Source organism: Pithys albifrons, chromosome 19 (assembly GCF_047495875.1).
Source record: "Pithys albifrons albifrons isolate INPA30051 chromosome 19, PitAlb_v1, whole genome shotgun sequence".
NCBI lineage: Eukaryota > Metazoa > Chordata > Aves > Passeriformes > Thamnophilidae > Pithys > Pithys albifrons.
Window position 1 is genome coordinate 7,008,719 of NC_092476.1, and position 18,431 is coordinate 7,027,149.

The 18,431-nt window shown below is 45.1% G+C and overlaps 2 protein-coding genes across 5 annotated transcripts in view; one reads left to right on the top strand and one right to left on the bottom strand.

Moving 5' to 3' along the window:
• The window catches only part of RECQL5 (RecQ like helicase 5), a 37,350-nt gene that overhangs the window by 11,431 nt on the left and 7,488 nt on the right, over window positions 1–18,431 (bottom strand). For 2 of the 3 annotated variants that reach the window (XM_071573859.1, XM_071573858.1), the window contains exon 8: window positions 18,177–18,259. In XM_071573859.1, coding sequence (XP_071429960.1) covers window positions 18,177–18,259 — 83 coding nt within the window. Of the gene's footprint in view, window positions 1–18,172; window positions 18,260–18,431 lie in introns of those variants that run through there. The other variant, XM_071573860.1, reaches the window with a different exon arrangement.
• Window positions 917–12,544, top strand: SMIM5 (small integral membrane protein 5). Of its 2 annotated transcripts, XM_071573864.1 has the most exons (3): window positions 917–1,182; window positions 9,193–9,346; window positions 10,748–12,544. In XM_071573864.1, exons 2-3 carry the CDS (start codon window positions 9,220–9,222, stop codon window positions 10,867–10,869), a joined length of 249 nt encoding a protein of 82 aa, XP_071429965.1. In that variant the 5' UTR covers window positions 917–1,182; window positions 9,193–9,219; the 3' UTR covers window positions 10,870–12,544. The 2 variants fall into 2 exon arrangements, with proteins under 2 accessions (XP_071429965.1, XP_071429966.1); XM_071573865.1 differs by lacking the exon at window positions 917–1,182 and having other exon boundaries at window positions 8,984–9,346.

An 18,431-nucleotide genomic window follows, 5' to 3' on the forward strand; every position in this document is an offset into this window, starting at 1 on the left:
TAACAACCAAGTTTATTAACACGATTCTGTCTGTGGCAATACATTCCAGGAAAGTGCTCAACTGACCATAGGGCTGCCTACACCTGTGTGGGTTTGGTAGTCCTTGCTTTTGTACACCAGGTAAAACAAGAGCCTTATTCCTGCAATTAGTAGAAGCAGATGGGACAGTCAGAGAAGAAGCAAAGCTACACATCACGAAAGAAGATTTGTGTCTCCCAAAATATAAAAAAAAAAAGCATTCCCTCATATGAGCCAAAGGGTACACAGCCTCAATATAAATGCTTCCTAAAGAAACACCTCCACAAAACAGCAAGTCTTGGAATAGAGCCAAGAAGTGAAAACATTAAATAAGATAAAAATTGTCTGAGGACAAATTAGTTACCCAGACACCAGTTGTTGAGCAAAAGCCTCTTAGGAAGCTTTATCAAACAGAAGAACAAGTCATGAGGTTGATGTGAAATTCTAATTTTGCACCTCTCTGAAGGACTGTATCCTTTTAACATCACCTGAATGTCACTCTCTGAGACAAGACAGTGGGGCCCTGCTGTCCCCAGAACACAGGAAGGAAAAAGCAGGACATCAACAGAGTAAACGACTTGGCCAAGTGCACGGAGCAAATTCAGTGCCCCAGCATCACCCTTGCTCTCCTGTGCCTGGCAGGCCTCTCTTACAGTGCCACACTGTCCTCACATTTCTTGCTCTGCCCCTTCAATGAGCACGAGAAAAACTCCTTCTCCCGGGAGTTGAAAGGAAACTGGGCAGCACAAAGAAAAGCTACTTGCTTTAACACACCCCGGGCTAGCCCAAGGAAAGAATGAAGTCTCACTCCAGAAAAAGCTGAAATTAAAAGGTAAAAAAGCAAAGACCTCTCTGTGGGAAGATGCAGAGAGGAAACCAGCAACAAGTGCTGGCCGCGGGGCTGGCACGGAGCTGGCTCAGCCGCTCCTCGCCGCACGCCCTCCATCCCTCCCTCCTGGCACTTGTAACACGAAACTCCGGATCTCCAGGACAACCAGTAACAAAAAAAAAAAAAAAGGCAGAGACAACAGCTGGCTGTCAGCGGCAGAGCAGAGAGGAGCCGAGCGAGCAGCGAGACACACGCCAGGATGAGGGGAGAGATGACGTGAAAGTTTAAGAAGACGGGAAGGAAAACAAGAGGGGAAGAGCTGGCGGCGCGCTGGGGTAAGGCTGAGCTATCGCTGCTGTTCGGGCACCTTCATCCTCCGCTGGGGAGCTGGGGGAGCTCCCGCTGCGGAATCGGCCATGCAGCAGAGCTTGCGAGCCTCAATTGTATGCAAGGGACACTGAGGAGCAAAGGTGGCAGCAGGAAAGCTTTTATTTAAGCGGATTGCGGGAGCTGCGCTGCGGCCGCCCTGTAACAAAAGGAGGTGCCTGGAGCGCTCCGGGTCCGAGCGGGACCCAGCAACTTTTGTTGGCTGGAAAGCTGCTTGCTCGTTTTTCTGTGCTGCTGCAGAATGTGACCTTCGCTGACACGCAGGTGTAGCACAGGGCATTCTACACAGCGGTGACCTGATATAGGCATGGTGTGGACAAGAGAGCTGCGAGGGTGTCCGTGCCATTGGCGAGGAGCTGCCAGCACAGGCAGGAGTGTGTGAAACCAGGCACGGCATTTCTCCAGAGCTCCTCCCAGCTGCAGCCAAGTTTTATCCCCCAAATCTTGGAGCAAACAGGGAGCTTAGAAAATAAGGTCGGGGAACTAACATATTGTGCAAGTGAAGCATCTGTGACCAATAGAAATAAACGGAAAGATTTTACACGGCTTCGAACAAGGACATTTTAAAAAAGAATTCAACTGGTGTATCAGGCACAGATGCTGGTTTACTATTCAAAACAGCATGAGAACCCACTGCTCTGAGAGACACATATATGTACACAGGCTATGGTTTACAGTAACAGGACTGTCAAGTTTGAATGCAAAGAGAAGGGGAGGGAGAGGAAAAGGATCCCATAAATGCATGAATTTATAGAATCATTTAGTTTGGAAGAGACCTTTAAGATCATTAAGTCCAAGTCTTGGTTTTACAGAGGTGTCCCACGACCTGCTCTCCCATCTCCATTTCGCTGCTGGGTATGGGAAGGGGGGCTGGCAAAGCAGACTGACCATATGAACCCCCATTTTCTTCCATTTGAAGCTGATTTCTCTGTTTGGAAGCTCTGGCACCTCCTAACACTGAGTGGGGACCCCTTAGCCTCTTCCAGGAGGCACATGGGCAGCCAGCTGTTTACAAACAGAGAGGCAGAGAGACAATTCTCACAGCAAGATGTTTTCCTGATCCTACCCATGCCTGTAAGGAGGAATGTTAAGGATCAGGTATTTCCACTTCTCTCCATTTCCATTAACGTGTAAGGGAGGGCAGGTCTTTCTGACCTAAGTGTTGTACAAACACTGGATTGGAACTGCCTGAGTGAGGAGATCTGGTAGTTAAGACCCACATGCCTCCAGCCTAGCCCTGGGCTCGAGGGGATGTAGGGAGGTTTCCACCCTGTGTAGATTGGTTGCTGCAGTTGAGATGGTTTCTCTAATAAAGCATGTGAAAAAACAAAGTTTAGGGAAACAAAAAAAAAGGAAGGAGAGAGAAGTGAGGGGACAAGGGCAGGAGAGGGAAGGAGGTAGAGAAACATGCCAAGTTTTGCTTGCCAAAAGAAAATCGGGTTTGGCTGGGGGCTTGTCCAGCCACAGCTGAGCTGTACATGTGTGTGGGGGAGAGGAACTGCAATATGAAACACATGTCTGGATAAAAGCAGCAGGACATGGGTTGTGTTACAGCTGTCACAGCCTGACTGCAGCCTAAGGGCGGTTATGGGACTTGAGGGAAAGAATAAACCAAGTTTTGACAGAGCAGATCCTTTCTGTAGGACAAGCCCTTCATCACAGCCTGCAATGGGCCAGAGTAGAGTCACACACTGCAGGGACTGTCAGACAGCAGCACCCAGCCCTGCCTCCACTGGGGCTCTCCCCACCACCCCACACAGCCACAGCTGGTGTGGTTCTAAACAGCTTTTTCTGAGGAAGCAGCTGTTGGAGCCTTCAGCTTTGAGTTCCTGCACCCAGGTGGCATCTTTATTCGCATCAGCTCAGCATATTTCAAAAAACTCAGAAATGCATGTAATTTGTGAGACCTGCAGGTCTGAGATCAGTCAAGGACAGGACACAGGGCTGGCTGTTAAAGGGAGGAGGAGTTTCCAGCATGCTCTGCGAGATGCCAGACCTCAAACACCAAACTACTGATAGATCCCACTGTGTTTCTCAAACATCAAACTACTGATAGATCCCACTATGTTTGTGAAGTAACTACAAGGCTTTCACAGGCACACAGCTACCTCTCTGTCAGCTTCCTGGGAAATGGTTATTTTGCTAATATTAGAATAGACTTTCAGGCTGATTCAAGAATCACCAACTCTAAAAAAAGTTCTCTTGTAGAAGAGCTACAAGTTTATTTTTAAAATTGACCTTTACCTTTCATTGGATGGCTCAGTGCTTTGGTTTCCCCACCTAAAAATTCCTAGTAGTGAGGAATTATCTCAGTTGGTTTTGTGGATGTGTTTGTGGGATGGACTGGAGAAAACCAGGGTGGCTCAGTAGAGGTGTAAAGACTCTCAGCTCAGTGCCCCAATGGGTAACTCAACTACTGAAAATGGTATTGGAGGGAATTCACTGCCTTTTTATATTAATCTAATATTAGGTTGTAGGGGAGAGAAGGGATATTTACAGTGCTGCCTCAAAACCCATCTCCAAATAGTGGGTAGAAGTGATGACAGGGTGTTCCAGCCAAAGGGCTGCCCAGTCAGGGCAGCTTTGTAATCTGAAGGAATGTGTGGCCTTCTTTTCCAGACCAACTGTCAAAGTCAAAGCTTTTCTCCCATGGCACTGAGCTGCAATTTACCAGTTTGGGTGTGTGCTGTTAAAGGGCTGAATTCTCTTGATACTGGAAACTATTTTCATCTCCTTGGGAATGAATTATAGGTCTGTCTGGCCCCGTTCACTCCTGTTTTAGGGAAAAAAGGGCTTGTCTGAACTATTGTTAAGATTCACATGGCTGGTCAACTACAGTCATGGCAGCAAACTGTGCATTAACAATGATGAGAGAAAACCATGCACTGATAATACAACTACATTTCTATGGCCCTTTTCATCTCAGTAGTACACTAAAAGCTTAGAACAATAAGCAACCCTGCAGGAATTATGACATGTTATACAAAACTGCATCCAAACTGTAGTCACACCTAGCAACCTACATTGTTCTCGAACAGGAAGCACTGCAGACCTTATCCATATGAAATCAGAAGCACATTTCAAGAACAAAGCTGGTAGGTTTTGAAACTGGTCAAACCTTCATGTTCTTTAAAAAGTGGCCAAGTACAGTCAGAGTTTATTTTGGAGCTTTAGACCAGAATAAAAAACATCCCCTCCCCTTTGGCTGCTCAGCACCCTCCTTCCATAAGGCTGGGCTTGCCTTCTAAGATCTCCTATAAAATAAGCTGCCACAATCCATACAGGCTTCCCATCCCTGTACAAATCCAATTTCAACCAACTTATTTGACTTGCCTGAGGAAGAACAACACAAAATATTTGTTTCTCCAGAGCCACAGTCTTGGAAAAAAGGTTGCAGTAAGAATGTTGCCCTGGCATTCTGCTTGATGGGCACATCAGGGAGGTTCTGCTCTGTAAGGTCTCTGGAGCTCTGCTGCTGTGGGCAATGGGCACGGTGGAGAGATCTGACTCCACTGGGACTACAGGCATTGCAGCTTCGTGTTCCCAACAGATTCCCCCTCCATTGCTTGGTCTCCATTTTTAGATTACTTGAGGAACAAACTCACACAAAGCACAGTCATGGATCAGGATCATGGCAAGAGCAGGGAACCCCTGTGGGGCATGGCTGGGTTGGGAGCAAACAAAAGTGGAAGCTCTGCTTTCATCTACTTCCAACCTAAATGAGCTCAGTGACCAAAGTGTAGCAAGCAGTGAGCAAGCAAAGGCCAGTTCAGTTTGTAACTGCAACAAAACCAGGGATTTATTGTCTTCCTATCTAAAGATTTCCAAGCATGTTGGAGACTTGGACACACAACAATTAACAAACAGACCTCTGGTGGTGGTTACGTGTTCCATCTCTTTGTAGAGATGAAGTCACCCAACAGAGGGATGGGATGACTTTGCCAAAGTCACGCCACCAGTAAAACTGCCTCTATTTACTAACTTCAGCCCTGGGGCTAAACCACAAACTCAAATTTGTGTCCTTTGCACTGAAATAGGCTGCTCAAATACCACCAGGGTTATGAGTAAACAAGTGTCTCATTCCTCAGCAGTAAATTGGAGCTCACCCACTCCCTACAGTTCAACTCTGGATGCACCTGTGTGCACACACAGATCAGATACAGCTTTCCAAACCAAAGACAGACCAAAAACCTGCACAATTTGCATCCATTCCAAAAGATTTGCAGCAACCTGACTGGCTTTAAGCAGAGGGATGAGGGACCCTATCATACATGCTCACCCCAAAGCTCTTTTTCCTGCTTGAAGCCTGGAAGCCCCAACACAGCCAGTTCCCAGCACAAAGAAACCCTGACTGAGGCTTTCCTCTTGAATGTCCAGATTGAGGCTTTTTAATGGCTTTACTCTTGAAAGGCCTGAGCAGCCAACTTCTTTGAGTGCTTCAGTATGGCATGAGTCCATTAAAACAACTCAGAAAGATAACTTCAGTGCTATTATGGCAATTTTCACAGCTTTATTCAGTGGGCACAGAAAGATGAATCCGCATTAGCGCTTTCTGGGAATCTAAATCTCTACAAGCCCTGAACACAGGACATGCTGTTTGGTTTTACAGGGTCATGCAATCCTTGCAGCTGAGCAGCACACCTGCAGCTGTTGCCCATTCCTCTGCTCTCTTTTCAACCAAGGCTAACAACTCAAGACACATGAGCCTCTTTTTCCTCAAAAACAAATAAACCCCAATTAAATTATTTTTCATATTCCCTCCTCTGCTGTGCCTTGTAATGTAAGGGAGGGCAGAAAGATTTGATGATTTAGTCCCACTGGCAACACTGGATAGGTGAGTTTTTTCTTAAAAACAGCCAGAACAGGATAAAGTTGAAATCATGAATTTCAGGCTGCCACCCCACCCCAGCAGGAAATTCAAACCATCTGCCACAAGACACCAGCATTGAATTCACTTTCTTCTCTATGTGAGTTTCTCATCTTGCCTCTCTTCACCTTCTTCTCACTTCATGTTAGCTCTGGCTACAGCTGTGGAGCAGAAGTTCCTCACAATAGTCTAACAAAGTATTATGAAGACCACATTGCACTGTGGTCTTTCAGTATTTTTTCTGTAAAGAAGATTTGCTGCCCTACAGTGATGTCTCCTCTGCTCTGGAGGGTTCCCATCCTCAGTGGGTGAGGTTTTGAGGAGAGAAACACTGGCAGACAATGATGTTTGCTCCAAGCACCTGTGAGGGAGTAACTTAGGTGGCTCTTCCAGACTCTAAACCAGCAGTGTAGCCCAAGAAAGTAAATTGTCAGTTAAGACCTACAACCCCAAGTTATAAATCTCTCAAGACTTGCCTGTTTTAGTAATAATCATTAGTTGTTGTTTCAGTAATGAATATGCTGCACCACCTGTCTGTTACTGCTGTGACTGGGAGTTTGCTTGAACACAGTATAGCAAAAAACAGGAATTAATTCTTACAGCTCCACTCTGAAATTTGTAATGTCATCACTGTTGTGTTGTACAAGAGGAAGATGGATGAGTGACACAGCACTATCCTTGCCTTGATGCCAATCTCAAGTTCTGAAATCAAGTGGGAAAAGATGACAACCAAACTTGTCCTAAACAGAGACTTTACATCACAAGCAGAATGGAACATGCAGAAGTCCATGAATTAGAACTGGCTTTCTTGGAGGAGTTTCACTTTTTTCTTTAAGAATTATGTTATTCTTCCCCCTTTTGCTGCACTGCACAAGCAGAAATCCAAAGCAGTGACAGCCCTTGGAACCAAGCAAGCAAGTCAGAAGTGCAGTTCAGCAGAAAAACATTTGCTCCCTCACAGGCAGATTGGAGACTGCACCACCAACATCAAACTTTGTCCCTGATGTAGTTCAGACCAAGGTAAACAAGCAACATTCCTTGCAAGTTTTAGAATAAAAACTCCTTCCCTCAGCTCCAGACCAGGTACCATGGGCAGAGAAATGTCCATTACTGAGCCAGGTTTATCATTTCAGACTAAGCACTTTGCTAATCCCCACGGTTCCACAATCCCAATCAGTAATTTTACCCAAACTTCACAAGCCTGGCTCTTACATTTGTTGCTTCTGGTGCAGCCCAAAGCATGGCATGGAAGGTTAAAGCAGATTCCTTACTAGGAGAGCTTCTGGACAGGCAGAAATACCTCCAAAGGGAGCAAACATTTTTAGAATATTAGAGCCAGACTTTTTTTTTTTTCTTCTAAAGCCAAGATCAGAAAACACAAATCACTTCACCTCTGCCTCCTCCACCATCTCTTGGAATGGAAACAAAACTGAAAACCTGCTGACACAGAATCCTGCTGAACCGTGAGAAGGATAAAGGGGCCGTTTCTGGAGCAGCTCACTTGGGGTATGCAGTCATCTGGAAAGAACTATTTAACCCTCCTCTCAAAAGTGACCTCTTCAGGTCAGAAGGCCACAGCTCTGCCTCCCTGCTAAGTTGCACAGAGATCTTTCTGTAGATGTAGATTTTCCATCCACCCCCATCCCTAGAAAACCAGCTGGTTCCGATTTTTAAGCCTTAGCTTGGATTTAAAAGAACAAAGAAAAGCCTTTTTGAATTGCATAAACATACAAAACTTAATTTAACTTGGCACTGTAGTATTCAAGCCCAGCATGCAAAGAAACAGCCAAGGTCTCTCTGTCCTCAGTGTGTTTAGAAGAAACTGAACTCCAAGCCTCCATTAGTTTGAGTAACCAAACCAGATGTGCAGTAAGGAATTATCTGGCTTATTCTGGAAGGGCTGCCTTGGTCACTTGGCTCTGGGTTATCACCAAGACCAGGATATTAAATTGCAGTGTTTAAGTCCCAGAACCCACTGTTGATTGTTACAAAACACACAAACTGTAATAATAATGATATAAAAGTTATCATCCATTCAAGTGTTGATCTGTCCAAATACTTGGTTTTGGTGAAACTATGGATATTTCTCAACAATATTCAATTCCAGTTCCTGACTGAAGAAAAATTTGAACATCCATAGCTCTCATGCCCACTAGTTTGTTGCAATGCCTTCCAAAATCTTGCTCATGGGGAAAAGAACAGCAAAACTGAGGCACATAACTTTGACTAAAAATGTTTTCAGTAGCTCCTGATGATCATTCTGAGAATAAAGGAAGTGTGAGATTACTGAGCAGGATTAATCTCCCTTGTGGAGCATCTCCCCAACAGATCCAGGGGCTTCTATTTTGCTCATCATCACCAGTGATGGGTGGACATCCACTGTTCAATTCACATTCTTCTCTATTAGACTGTGCCTTAAAATAACCCCCCTACATTTAGCTTACCTTGCATTGATCTGCACGAACTTGAAAAGCATCCAGCTGTCCCCAGTGAACACAGACTTTAAATCTCAATGTTACCATAGAGTAAAACTGGTTGATAAAACATTATTAATTGTATTGTACTGAGGTGTTGAAATAAGTGCCTTATTTTTTGAAGGGGCTTTCTGTAGCTCAAAGTGCAAGAAGCCTTCAAGGGAATCTACTTTGTGTTACTCAGTAACAACCAGCTGAGAACTCTGTACCACTGGAGTTTAGCATTTGGAGTTCAGGTTGAGTTAGAATTGCATTTCTTTCTGAGAGGACAAGTTAGCACAACTAGAAAAAAAAATTATTTTCACTGGCTGAGAGCCGAGGGCAGGCACTGTCCAGTTCCAACTCTGTGCCTCCTGAAATAAGTGTCCTTGTAGAAGAAACACCGTTTTGCCTTTGCTTAACAGTGCAGTTGACAAAACACCCTCAAAGCTGGATTTTGAAATTACAACAGTGCCAGAACACGTAGACAATTAAAAGTCCTCCACCTTAGCTACTGGGAGCAAGGACTGAGACCAGATAAACTTGTTTTCCTTGTGATCACCAGCTGTATAAGAAGGCTGGCAGCTTCCTAGCATTAGTCAGTTTAAAAGTTTATTCTCTGTTTGGTTCTTCTACAGCATAAAGCCTGGAGAGCTTGTGACAGAATGTCTTCTGAAAGCTTCCTGAAGGAAATTCAAGCCATTGGTGAGAAGTTTCTCCTTAAACTCCAGCAACTGCCCAAGTCTGAGCCAGTGGAGATTGTCTGCTTCTGTGTGGTTCTTCTGTTTATTGGTGAGTTCACTGGTGGAGGCCAAGGAGTGTGAGAATTTCTCTTCCATGGGGGCAGCTTGTGCCAGTCTTTGCTGGTGGGTTGGTGATGTTGGCAATTGTTTTCCAGGTTGTGCTGAGGCCCAGGTTAATTTCTAGATTAATTTTTTAATGCTCAGCATGTATCTCTACATGGATGCAGAGCATGACATGCCAACAGCACAGCTTTCACCGAAGCTCTCATACTTAAATAGTTTAAATAGCAGTGTTTTAACCAAATAAGAGCTGCTGTGATGTTTTGATGCACAGGAGTAGTTTATGACAAATGGTATTGGGGCATCTCCCTTCCAGGAAAGACATTTAAGTGAGACTCTGAGTGTCATTCCAGTGCTTGGCTCAGTGGAAGCCACTGTGCTTCAGATGAGCCTCCTTATTCCCCTCTGGTAATGGCAAGATCCCTCCTGCTGCTCTGGGTGGGGATGGCACGGGAGGAATAGCAAAGAACTGCTTGAACAAGGGGGATGAAGTTTGTTTATACAATGGCAAAAGAAGCAGGAAGGAAGACAGGCTCTCCTCTCCAAAGACAGTTTGCTCCTGGCCAGAAGGAAGGGTGTGTATCCCACTGGACACTCCTCCCTGGGCTGGAATTCAGAAAGTCACACCTGCTGCTTTATTTTGTTCATACCTACAGCTGGTTCCCCACAGGTTCAGATACCTGGCAGCCCAGCTCCAGGCTTTAAAGGAACACATACACACACACACACACATGCATGTTCACACAGTTACATGTTCTGCAGGATTAAACATGTCATCCTTTTCTACTCCAGATAAACTAACACATCTCTCCCAGCACCACCCATCATGGCTAGAGAATACCAGTAAGTTAAATCACTGCTTTGTGAAACAAAACTCTGCACTTGAACTATCTACTTTTTCAAGCTCAATACAGAGAAAGAGTAAAGCCAAACCAGTCACAAATATCTGCCCCTAAAGGGTACATTGCATGCACTGTTCAGAAATACAGCTGGCAGTTTGACTAACCAAACCTATCGAGTTGCTTCTGACACAACTAAGGGCAGAGCTGGATTTTCATCCTTTCCAGGCACACAGCTCTGCTTAGTAACTTCATGTTAGCTCAAAAACAACAGCCCATGAGGCAGGTAAAGATAAGTCCCCACATGGTTTGGTATGTAGCTCTTAAGATCTTGAAATATCTGGTAATGATTGTCCAGATTAAATGGTTAACCAATACAAGGGAGCAGGAACTTATGAAGGGGGAGTTGGGGATATAAGGCAAAAGAAATTCATAAAAAAAACAGGCTTTGTTCACTTGGCTGCTCAACAAACAACTTGGAGGAGACACAGGCTTACTCTGCAGGGATTGCTCCAATGTCATGAAGCAACATCTTTTGCTTCTCTTTGCAGTCACTGTTCTGGTGCTCATGATCATTGCCTGCAGTTGCTGCTGCTACAGCTGCTGTGGCTGTGATGGACATCCTGACACCCGGAGTAGGAAGAGCCAAGTCCGCCCAGCTGCCCACTCATGAAATGCAACGAGGTGACACAACCCACTAGCGAGGACACGCATGGACATCATGATTCAGTCCCATGGGAATGACTTTTCACACTAGCTCACTGAAAATGGCAATAACAATATTAATTAACATGACTCAAAGGACCAGAAACCACAGCGTAGAATTCCTTCTCTCTGTGACAGCCACTACTGTGACCAGAAAGGTAAAGGTTCTTTACCATCACCGTCTCCCTCTTCTGGGGTGCGGTGGGAGGCATGGACACAAGTTGCTGAGGAAAGAGACAGCTTTCCCAAAGGCAGCCCTGCAGCTGGGCCAGCCAAGGATCCCCTCAGTGGGCCCAGAGCCAGAGAACATGTCCACAACCACATGCCAGGCAGTGCCTGCTCTCCTCACAAGTGGCTAATCCAACAGGATGGTGCTGGGCATTAGCAAAACCCACTGACATCACCCCATGCTCAGGTCATTGTGGATCAAGCCCAAACCTGCTCTCTCAAAAACCACCTGCAGGAGGCACGTTTAGCTATCTGCTGAAAACAACCAATTGTGGACCTTCTGGGCCAGATGTGCCTGCCGGCTGAGGCTCTGAATACAGCTGGTAACATAATGCTCCTGATGTCATTTCATTGGTGTTACAGTGAGGTGAAATTGCCAAAGAAAAAACCCAGATCACGTGGACTACTCTTTGTAAGCAGAAAGATGAAGGCAAAATGGAAAATCTCACCAACACCATGGTTGTTTTGATCATTCTGCTGCTAAACACGCTCCCTCCCCACACTCTGTGTGCTTCTACTCTTCTGCTTGTTGCAGATGAATGGTTCTTGCAGAGCACGGGAGCTACAGGAGAGGAACAAATCCCTGCCCTCACTGGAGGGATCTGTGTGCCTGACTCCCTGCACTGTGTGCAGTTTATTTTAGTGGACATAAACATCATGCCAAGGGTATGTTTATGAGCATGCACAAAGGCATTTTGGAGGAGTGACATACACTGTGGTACCTGTCACTTCAGGGCATGTGTGCAGCAGCTGACAGCAGGCACAGTGACAGAGCAGAGCCCAGAATGGGCTGCACTGCTGGGGTTAACAAGTGCAAATAAATCCCTTTCCCATGTTGCAGCCACTGTGTGTGTGTTTGGGTTACGCTCGGATGAACTTCCGAAAGGGATTTATGTATGTACAAGGCTGTGGCACAGGCCACGACTTCCACAGCTGGGGCAGCCCAGTGGAAGGCCCAAATCCTGCTCAACTCAAAGCCACTGGTCTTTCAGCCCCAAATGTGAGACCAACCGTCTCTATGAGAAGGTATAGAAAGTTTCATGCATATAGAGAAGTCATGTTCTGCCCCTGTATCCCATCTGCTAAGTGATTACACATGTACATACCAGAGCCAGCATCTAGCCAGGGAGAGGACAATCATCAAGGTTTTAACTCTGGGCTTTTAAATACTTTTTACACTTCAGAAGGGACAAGAGAATAAAGAAAACTTTGTAAAGAAATGTCTTTTCTCTGATGCCTGCACCCAGATTGGTAAAAAGCACATTGCATCAGTAGCTTCTTATGTATTTAATGCACTTTATTTTTTGTTAACAAACTGCATGTGGGTATTTGGCATTTTTGTACTGAATGTACCTGCAGCCAGTGACAGAGAGAATGGTCTAAGAATTAAAAGAAAAATAAAATTCCTCAAACTACCAATGTTACTTTTAAATTAATAAAAAGGAAAAACTTTCCAGCAGAAAGTGAGGATGTTTCTTGGAAAGATAAGCCCCAACCTGACTAATACCAACAGCGGATGAGCTACTGCATGCACAGTTATACTGAGACTAACAAAGCACTGGCCTCTATTAGGCTGTCCCAAGGCTTTCACTGCCAACCAACATGTTAGGGTAGAAAAAGCTCAAGCACAACATGACTTTAATACACATTCAGAGGTGCATCACACCAACCTCTCTGTCAGATATGTCACTGCTCATTACACTCACAAACAAGTGGCAAGCAAGGTGGCACCAGACGCCTCAGAGCCTCTTCTGCAGGAGACAGACTCAACAGATGTTTCTGTATCTAAATTAAGTCACAAGACTCGGGAATGAACAGAGCTCACTTCCTATGCCAGTTTGTGCTAGACAGTGCCAGCTACAGCCATGAACAGAATCCCATTGAGAACTGCTGGAGCAGCATGGAACCAGTGTGCTAAGTCAGGAGGAAGCTCAGCAGGCTGGACACAAACCAACAACTGACAGGTTGCTGTCACTGGGAACAGGCTGCCAGGCCTTATCTCAACAGGAAAAGCTGCAAGTGGATGTTTCCCTGTGGTGGTACAAGTTAAACCACTAACACATACCAGGCAGGGGGACAAGAAAAGTGGCTCCTGTCGTATCTCTGCCACCTTAAGTTTCTGAATTAGAAACTGAGTAACTGCTTCAGTGTTAAATAAAGACAAGGAGAGAAAATTAAGCAATTCTTTCAAGGATTCAGGTGGTTTTCTGGAGAAGAGAAGCGGTCACCATGTAAAGGGGTCCCTGGACTGATTTCTTCATACTTGTCTGGACTTCACAGGCCTCATGTTCTGCTTTGTACCATTTTGTACCATTGCACTCAGCTGGACTATTCCTACCCCAGGATTCAGACATGCCAGTCGTTTGCCTGGGCTGGGTGGGGTCTGCTGCTTTCTTGCATGCAGTAATAGATCAGGGTGGCCTGAAAAATGCCCAGCAAGTCCCCAGTTTACTGCAGCACTTCAGCCTCTGCCAGATACAAACCATGCCAGTCCCTGGGTCCCTGCTCACCACTCACACCAGCCTTTGTGGGTTTGGCTTCAATCAGTGCTCACCTGCAGGGAGCACTAGTGAGGATGGATCCTGTGTTTCAAACTGCAGAGGAAAATTCAGAAAAGCACAGACTAAGGTGAGATTGCTTCAACCACAGTAAGTTCTGTACATGTTGTGAAAGCCTGAGCAAGCCTAGAAGGAGCTGCAAGGGAATATCATTACTTCAGTCCTGATGATAAAAGTGTTGAAATACTTTCTTTCCCTGAGGAACCTCAAAGAGCCAGCAAAGCCAGCCCCTCCAGCACAAATGGTTGAAGATCTACTGATGACTTAATGGAATAGCTTCTGTTCTGTAACATTATCCCTCTGGTTTCAAAACGACTTGCTTGGCTTGTGAAAAGTATGTTTCCTTTTACACACACCACATTCTTCCTTTTCTCCTCCCACCTCTCTCCAGCACCATCCCTCTGGTCTTCTGCAGTCAGGAAAGCAATCAAGAGGCAGTTTTATTGCAGTTAACAGCAGTGCAATGCTCTCTAACGGGTTTATTCACCTAAACTGCCACAACGGATTTTGGACTGCAGGGCAGTCTGGTTCAGTCTCACGTCAGGCCTGGCAGTCTCCTAAAGGAGCTTACCTTACAGATCCAGTCAGGATCCAGGAAGCACAGCCCTCCCCTTCACCACATCCTGCAGCCTTCCCCACACAGGACATAGTGGGCCTTTACATGCACTGCAACAGGTGTAGGAGGAGACAAAGCCAAGGAGAAGTGCCTGAGCAACAGCTGAATTAGGACTTTTTATTTAGGTTCAAGGTCTTTGATTTGATTATATTAGCCACACCTTTGCAGGAAAATCAGCTGTTAATCATTTACTGCAGCACCAAGGTAACTTCCAGGCTACCTGTGGAACTCTCCAGGTACAGAAAGGGGTCCCTCACCATAGGCCAAGATCTCTTGGAGGGGTGCAGAGGAGGCAACGGAACAAACACCTACTACAAACACAACAGCTTCAGGTATTTATAAAATCTCATACAGCTCTCCTGTTTCAGGAGGTTAACTGTGCTTAGAAAATGAGATAGGAACTTCTGGGCTGTGCTGTCCCAGAGGGCTCCTACCTTTGGGTCTGCAGAACTAGTCTCTAGGCTGCCTCCTTTCTGAAGGCAAGGGAAGGTTTCCAGAACAGCTTTCACATCCCCATGTGCCTGTTGGTTTGAGACTGAGCATGGGGCTCTGCCATCATTCCAGAAAATCAACCATGAACTGACTATATTTGGCTGCTGAGAAAGTAACAAAAACTTCAGCAAGTGCAAGCTTGTGCCTGTAGTCAAATCTGACCTGCTGAGGATGAAACACGCTTTACAGGACTAGTCCTTTCCCTTACAGTATTCAGGATACATAAGGGCCAGCAAGTCAAGCAAATTTTCAAAAATAACAAAGGTCTCTTCCTGTATTACATCTGCATAGTCATATTTGCAATAAAGTGTGAGAAATATTCCACCCTTTCCCTTGAGAAACCAGGAACCTTTAGTAAAACCACAAGATGCTCACAAAGAGATGCTGGATGTTGTTTAGAGCTGGCAGCCAAGTCATTATGCAAAGTTTCAGTGAAAGAGCAAGTGTTTAGAATCCACTGAGATCCCAGTTTAAATTATTACTGCACCTAAGCAGTTATAGAAGGAAAACTTGTGCTTCTATTCCAGAGTAACAGAAAGCATTACTAAAGCAAACTCCATTAGCAGGACACCCTTTTTAACATAATTAGAGTACTCTAAGCCTTATGAAAGCAACAAGTTGTACATGATCTTTGCTTATTGTTGGTGGGGTTTTTTTTTTCTTTTTTGTGTTTCACTAAGTATTCATTTCATCTCCAGTGTGTTCTCAGATTTTAAGTTCCCAACTCCTTTTTAGAGATATTTTCAGTGCTATCCAGAAGTTCTCCCACTGAATACTTGTCTTTCATGTACAGGCTTGTACAGCTTAGAGAGATGAAGGGTTCATACTGAACAAGTTGGAGAGACATTATATTATTAAAAATATTGATTAACTATCGTTAAAATAAATCTCAGCTGTCACAATCTTGTAGAGCCCGAAGCTTTTCCTCTTTACATCTCTGTGGATCTGACTGAAACTGGCCTCAGCTCTATTTCTTCTGGTTTATGCTCCCATTTCTGTTTCACCTTCTGGAAGGCAGATGCCTGTAGGCACAGACAGCATTCCTACCTGTACTGGTTTGGGGACTGTGGCTCAGAGCATAGAGAGGACATACTAACACCTAACCCTGTTCTTGTCTACCCCCAGCAGGGTGGAAACCACCATGTCAGCAGGACAAGAGGCATCCTCAGCTCTGGAAGACCTAAAGACACGGATTGCAACAAGTGGCTGGGTTCTTGGGGGGCTCGTGGTGATTGGCATCTTCTGTCTTGTTTTTATTGCTCTCCTTTTATTTGCTGCTATCTTTGGGTGCTGCACATCTCCAAGGCACAGACAGAGTGGCACATCGTGAAGTGGAGACGTCGTGCTTGGGAGCAAGAACCAGCCCAGCTACGACCTGTGTTGTTCACATAAAGCTTCCTCACCTTCTCTCCCTGGGTGATTATTTCTCCCCACGCAACTTTCCTGCACCAAGAACAATGCCCCAATACCAGCAGGTTGTTCTGCAGGTCCACAGCAAACTCAGTACCCCAGGCTGTGTTCAGGAACTGTGTGATTCGTCAAATACCAAAGTCAACTCATCTCTCTCTGATTTTCATCTTTCAAGGGAAACCACCAGTCAGAGGTGGCAAATGGTCAGCCACCTCCTAAACTACTGATAAGGGTGTCTTCTGCTGCTGCAGCTCCGTGGTTTGGGTTTGATTTCATTTTTTTTCACCTTGCAAAAGAGCAATAAGAAACTCTGAGCACTGAAAGCTTTGTCTAAACCCAATCTCTAAAAGCAGCTTATACCATTGTTCTCCTGTCATACTCAGACAATGGCCTAAATATACCATGCAAAAACTTGCTTGCCAGTACACAATCTGTCTTTATTTGTTCTTATTTATAACCTTGCAAGGTCAGAGTTTCAGGTTTGTTTTCACTGTTTGGATAGTAAAGAGAACTGCATTAATTCAATGTGTACAAAGGAAATGCAACGTGGCATTTCTTTCCATAACACCTCAGTATATCCTGTACACTTATGAGCAGGGAGGCCAGTCAGTGGTGCTGCAATATGGGACTCTGGGATGCACATGGAATGTTTACAGCAGGAAGAGTGGCCCCGGTTGGGGGTGGGAAGGAAAAGTGTGGGAGATGTGATTTCTACTTGGGTCAGTGATACTCAGTTTATTATTCTGAGGCCGTGGCACAGGTTGCCCAGAGAAGCTGTGGATGTCCCACCCTGGAAGAGTTCAGGGTCAAGTAGGATGAGGCTTGGAGCAACCTGGGATAGTGGAAGTGTCCCTGCCCATGGCAGGGGGGTTGAACTAGATGGTCTTTGAGGTCCTTTCACACTCATTATATGATTATATAAAATCCAGATACAAACAGCCATCTGACCATTTGTTGTGAGAGGTAACACACACCAGAAGGAGCAGAGCTGCTTAGCCAAGTGCATCACAGTCTTAGAGCAAGAAGCTTCACAGAAGCTGATTCACAGCATCACCTCAACCTTAGGCAACAAATGCCCCTTCCATTGCCCCAGCACTCAGTGTTATGTCCTATTTCAGTACAAATAAGACTCCCATAAAAGACAAGATTTGTTTACCAAACATGACAAAAAGGAGAGAACATGCTCACTAAGGCATGAAAAAAAGCACGTTACATTCATGCTGAAAAAGTTGTCCTAGACTCAGGTGTGAAAAGTGAAATGCAGAACTTCTAAGCAAGACACATGAAGACCATTTTCAGTTAATAAACACACACCATTCTCTTCCTGGCAAAATTACAGCTTTGATGTCTTATGCAGCACAGAACAGCAATTAGTACAATTACAGCTTACCAGGCATGAACTAGACCCAAACAATGTAAGTTATGGTTGCTCATCTGCATTTAGATTGGGCACATCCATAATTTGAGCCTGTTCCTGAAACATTCTAAGCACCTTCTAAGGTCAGTGGGAATCACAGATTCCCAGTACTTTGTACAGTGGAGACAATGAGGCTTACAGAAATATTAGATCTAAATGCTTCCATCCCATGCTGATTAGGCTGCCTGTTTGTCCTCTGAGGAGGTGATGTAGTGAAGGAGGGGACAGCCAAAACAAAAGCAAATGCAACTAAGTCAACCCATCATCAAAGATAGAACACAGTAAAATTCATGGCCTGAGGAATTATGGTTTAGGATCCCCATGTCACTTGGTCAGGCTTCAAGACCACTATCTCAATTAACTCAGAAGTGGGAGTGATGAAAGAACAACCAGGGACACCTTCCTCGGTCCCGAGAGCAAAATACCAAGTAATTCATCCAGTATTTTCTTTTTCCTGGGCATGCAGGATCAGTCTCAGCCATAACAGTTCCCTGGAAGGGACAGGGCATGGTTTCCCCAACATTAACATGAGTGTTTGAAGGAAGTGCACTCACCCCAGCTCCTCGCAGAAGTTCACAATGGCATCAAAAGCTGCCATCACAGCTTTGTCAGATTCTTTTAAGGTGCCTTTTTTCTCCTGAAAGTAGATGGGGATGAGAATTATAGTCTTCAATATAAACAGATAAAACAACTCTAGCAATGACCAAATCCAGCCCTTCTGATCAACATGGCAAAGAGGTACAGACCCCTCCCTGTCTCTGCTCATACAGAACTGGGTCTGGCAGTCCTTTCCCTTCCTGCTTCCCTCC

Coding starts and splice junctions, on each gene's coding strand:
- SMIM5 (XM_071573864.1), top strand. CDS start 9,220: ATGTCTTCTGAAAGCTTCCTGAAGGAAATTCAAGCCATTGGTGAGAAG. Junction 9,347..10,747: donor TGTGGTTCTTCTGTTTATTG/GTGAGTTCACTG, acceptor TTCTCTTTGCAG/TCACTGTTCTGGTGCTCATG.